The sequence below is a fragment of the Chaetodon auriga genome, chromosome 12 (assembly GCF_051107435.1).
Source record: "Chaetodon auriga isolate fChaAug3 chromosome 12, fChaAug3.hap1, whole genome shotgun sequence".
Taxonomy (NCBI): Eukaryota; Metazoa; Chordata; class Actinopteri; order Chaetodontiformes; family Chaetodontidae; genus Chaetodon; species Chaetodon auriga.
Window position 1 is genome coordinate 26,615,468 of NC_135085.1, and position 4,533 is coordinate 26,620,000.

At 50.0% G+C, this 4,533-nt stretch overlaps 1 protein-coding gene across 3 annotated transcripts in view; it reads left to right on the forward strand.

Moving 5' to 3' along the window:
• The first annotated feature begins 238 nt into the window (after positions 1 to 238).
• ubtfl (upstream binding transcription factor, like) overlaps positions 239 to 4,533 on the forward strand; it is a 14,767-nt gene continuing 10,472 nt past the window's right edge. For 2 of the 3 annotated variants that reach the window (XM_076744924.1, XM_076744926.1), the window contains exons 1-3: positions 239 to 1,204; positions 2,938 to 3,036; positions 4,059 to 4,234. In XM_076744924.1, coding sequence (XP_076601039.1) covers positions 2,979 to 3,036; positions 4,059 to 4,234 — 234 coding nt within the window. In that variant the 5' untranslated portion in view covers positions 239 to 1,204; positions 2,938 to 2,978. The remainder of the gene's footprint in view (positions 1,205 to 2,937; positions 3,037 to 4,058; positions 4,235 to 4,533) is intronic. The other variant, XM_076744925.1, reaches the window with a different exon arrangement.

Consider the following 4,533-nt stretch of genomic DNA (forward strand, 5'->3'; position numbering starts at 1 on the left):
ATAAATGATCTCTGGCTGCAAACGGAGTCACATCATGATGTTAAATTAAGATTTAATTAAGGGATTAGAGTTTAATGCGTTGATCATCCTGACCAGCAGGTGGCGGTAGTGATGCGGACAGTGAGACACTCAGGGGCCAAATGGACTGTCCCCCATCTCTCTCTCTCTCTCTCTCTCTCTCTCTCTCTCACACACACACACACTCTCTCTCTCTCTCTCTCTCACACACACACACACACACACACACACACACACACACACACACACAACTAATTTGGGAAAAAGTTAATGAAGAAGCAAACATTAAGTGTGTAGATTCTGCAGTAAATTTGTTTTATTCAACAAACTGGACTTTATTCGAGAAATAAAAGAGGCTGGGGCGCTGCCCCCACCCCCTCCACACACACCTGTGGAGCGTTTTCCTGGAGGAGGACAGGTGTATCAAACAGATGGATGTATTGATTGATCAGTGATTGGTTCTCCCTGTACAGCTCCGTCGGGGATAGGACCGGTGAGTCGGGGAGATCACACCGGGCAGACGGTGTGTTGTCGCCGGGCAGGATGCCATGCGGATGCAGGCTGCTGTCCTGCAGGATGCACAGCCGTCTTCGAGCCGCTGATTAGCTCCGCGGCAGGCCGGGGAGGGAGACCTGAGCAGCGGGCGGACCTCATGACTCTCCGATTCTTCCTCTCGGAGCCTGGAGCAGCCGGCCGGACTCTCCCCTCCGCGTCCCCGCGGCCGCATTTCTGTCGGCGGATGGCCGTCCGGTCCACGGGCCCAGTCCTCTGTCTCCCCGCCGGTTCAGCATCTGGACCCGGACCAGGTTAAAGTCAGGAGGGTAGATTTCCAGAAAAGGACGCTGTCGCAGTTTCATTTTTGTAAATATTGACTGTTTGTGTAAAATACGTGAAATAAAAATGAAATATCTACATTTAAAGTCATTTTAAGCGGGTTTGGCTGGTGTTTTAGCCGCTGTCTCTGGTTTCATCCTCCGCCTTTGTCCTCATGTTTTCCCCCGGAGTTCCTCCCCCTGCGGCGCTGGGCGGAGTTTCATACCGGACTAGACGCTCCTTTTGTCGGATTCGTTTCGACCTGACTCCCCGGGGTTTACGGCTGAAAAAAACACACTTTGAAAGTCCCGAAATAATCCAAAGGACCGCAGTGGTGTGCAGTATTATTCCGGCTTTCTGCCTGAACCTGAAGGTAAGTGTTTGGCGGTGATTTTAAACAGATTTCGGAGGTTTTCTGCTCGTTTGTCCCCGAGTCACCAGAACATTCATGGCGGCTTCTCGGTGAAGGCTTCTGGGGTAGCAGCAAGTCATCCAGTCCGCTCAGGCCCGAAATCGTCAAATTCAGCTGTTTATCAGTTGACTGGCGGACACCAAACGATCATTTCGCCATTTTAATCTCGTGATTTTTCCACTTAAGTCTCAGATGTCGACGCATTTCTCAGTTAAGCAGTTTTGCTAAATGAAGCGGTTCAGTGCTACACGTGTCAAAGTGAAGCTCTGGCGGCGTTTTAAAAGCTTCAGGCTTCGCTCGTGTTGCTAATTTCTCACTTTAATTCGCACTTAAAACATTTCACCATAAAAGGTGAACGTTAGCTGCTGTCTCCTGTAGCTCTTTGCGTGCCAGCGGAAGCTACGTGCTGACTCCTGCCGGAGGACGGACGCCATTACCGGGGCAGCTGGAGCCTGACGGCCCGCTGCTTTCACTTAATTGCGACCCCGATAACATCGCTGCTGTACCCACACATCTGAGCTCCGAACCCCGTTTAGAAACCCTGAAACTACCGAACTCAGCAGCAGACGTTAGGCCACAAAGCCAGAACACGAATCCAGCTGAAGGACCCGGTCCACTGTTGGTGGTTTCGGCCCGAAAACAGTCACCAAACAACACGAATTTCCACAAACTCTGGTGTGAGTCGGTCCTGCTCTCTACCGCCCTCCGTGCTTTATTTTGGGAGAAGCACATTCAGACAGATTCTAAGAGTTTCTAAAAATGATGTTTGAACTAAAATAACAGCTGCTTGATGAGTTGGATCTATGCCGAACTGAAGAGGGGCTCGTACAGATTGTCGAGACGGTCTTATATTCGCTGCTTGCGGACCATTCGCACTTTTGACACGTTTTGACTTAAAGTGACGCATTTCTCAGCGCAGTTTGGTGGGACGCTGGAGTCCAGCCCGCCCTCTGACTGACCTGTGAGCGGGTTCAAAGCGCCCTGAGCTCAGTCACAGCAGCTCGTCCCTAATTTACACCGAAGCTAAAACGAATCAGCACCAGAACTACAGACAAGAAACTGGACTCGTCGGCCCGCACCCTGACCTTGTCAGCAGGCCGTGGTGACGCACCAAGCCGAGGAAAGGCTGCCTCGGCCGGCCGGTCAGTCAGGGTCAGGACAGGCGAGGTGAGCGCGCTGAGGGCGGGCAGGAGGAGGCGGATCAGCCGGCCCTCATCACCGTGACTTCAGGATTTAACACATCTGATTTCAAGTCCCGCTTGAATCAATCAATCACAGTTATCTTCAGTGACAGAGGGAAGTAAAAGTAATCCCACAGAGTAGAAATACTCCGTTACAAAGTTTTTTCACTTTGATGTTGCAAAAGTGAAAAACTAAAAAATGATTTAAATCTGAATTGATTGATTAAACTCATAAACTGTTGATCATATTTTTAATGATCGAAACATTTGTGTACTAGAAGAAGAAAGAAGAAGTACTCAGTTACCTTCAAACTGTACTCGAGTAAAGTTACTTTCCACCACTGAGGTCAGTGTGACCACATCATCTCCATGACTACACAGCCTGATGATGATGATGATGATGATGATGATGATGATGATGACCACGTGACACAGATGAACTCTGTGTGTGTGTGTGTGTGTGTGTGTGTGTGTGTGTGTGTGTGTGTGTGTGTGTGTGTGTGTGTGTTTTAGAGGAGGTAGGGGGCGGAGTCTTCTCTGTCAGTCGCTGCAGGATGAACGGCAGCAGTAGCGTCTCCAGAACTCAGACCGCCAGGATCAGAAGTGAGCCAGGTAACCACAACCTGCTGCGGCCTCACCAGCACCTGTCCCTCTCACCTGTCCTCTCACCTGTCCTCTCTCCTGTCAGACTCACCTGTCCTCTCACATGTCCTCTCTCCTATCCTCTCACCTGTCCCTCTAACCTGTCCTCTCACCTGTCCTCTTTCCTGTCCTCTCTCCTGTCAGACTCACCTGTCCCTCTCACCTGTCCCTCTCACCTGTCCTCTCTCCTGTCAGACTCACCTGTCCCTCAGTCTGTGGAGGTCTTTTCTTCTCAGGTGTACTGGGTGGCCAATCAATGCATGGGTGACGGGGAGACGGCACGGTTTTTACCGCTCCCTACGACACTGTTTTTGACCAGCCAGAATATCACAATTAGTCAGCTCACGCCAGGAAACTGTTTGCCTTCCAATTAGATGGAATAAATGGGAACCTCACCTGATAGTGGAAGTCGCTGTGGACATTCATTCATTCCTCCATTCATTCATCCATCCATCCATTCATTCATTCATTCATTCAGCTGAAACTAGGCTACAAGTAAAGGACAACCAGTATGTCTCAATAAGTCCCATCCCGCACCCAGCCGAGTGGCTAACTGGCTGCCAGGATAGTCGCTATACTCTGTGTGATTCTGTCTCAGGTGAAACGTGTCGATCATGAGAAAATCTCCGGTTGGTGGTCCTAACAGTGGTCGGACATCTAGGCCCAGATGCTCCTGATGTTTCCGAGATCTCTGCAACGGGGGATCAGGTGCAGGACGATGCTGCTTCCACCACAGAGCTGCCAGACACGAGTCTGCGAGGGCCCCTCGGGCCTGCAGGGGGCCCCTCGGGCCTGCAGGGGGCCCCTCGGGCCTGCAGGGGGCCCCTCATGTTTGACTGTTAAATCCAGCCTGCAGAGTCTCAGTGTGGAGCTGTTGGACTGTTCCTTTAAAGAAAAGCCTGAGTTCCACCTGTTGGACCTGACAGCTCTGTGTGTGTGTGTGTGTGTGTGTGTGTGTGTGTGTGTGTGTGTGTGTGTGTGTGTGTGTGTAGATGACTGGAGTAAAGAGGACTGTCTGACTCTGTTGGAGAGGATTCGCAGTCTGCTGCCGGACGGAGATGCCATGAAGTATAAAACCACAGAGTCGCACTTCGACTGGGAGAAAGTTTGTTTCGGCAGCTTCACCGGAGACATGTGTCGGCAGAAGTGGCAGAAAGTCTCATCTGAGGTACAAACTGTGTCACAGCGACAGAATCTGATCTGCTGTTAACAGCACACGTGAAAACATCCCAGAATTTATTTTAAAAGGATCAAGTTTGGTCCATTTGAACCTGTTAATTTATTAAAACTCCCAAATAAATTCAGTCTGAATCAAAAATAACGAGAACTTTGAGTCCTTGAACTCATCGTTCATGTGGAGGTCAAAAGGTCACAACGTCCTCAAAGTCTTCGTTTGACCATAAAGTTCAGATTAAAGGACGAAAATACGTCCTGAAGGACGATTTTATGCTTTCATGCTTTTTAACA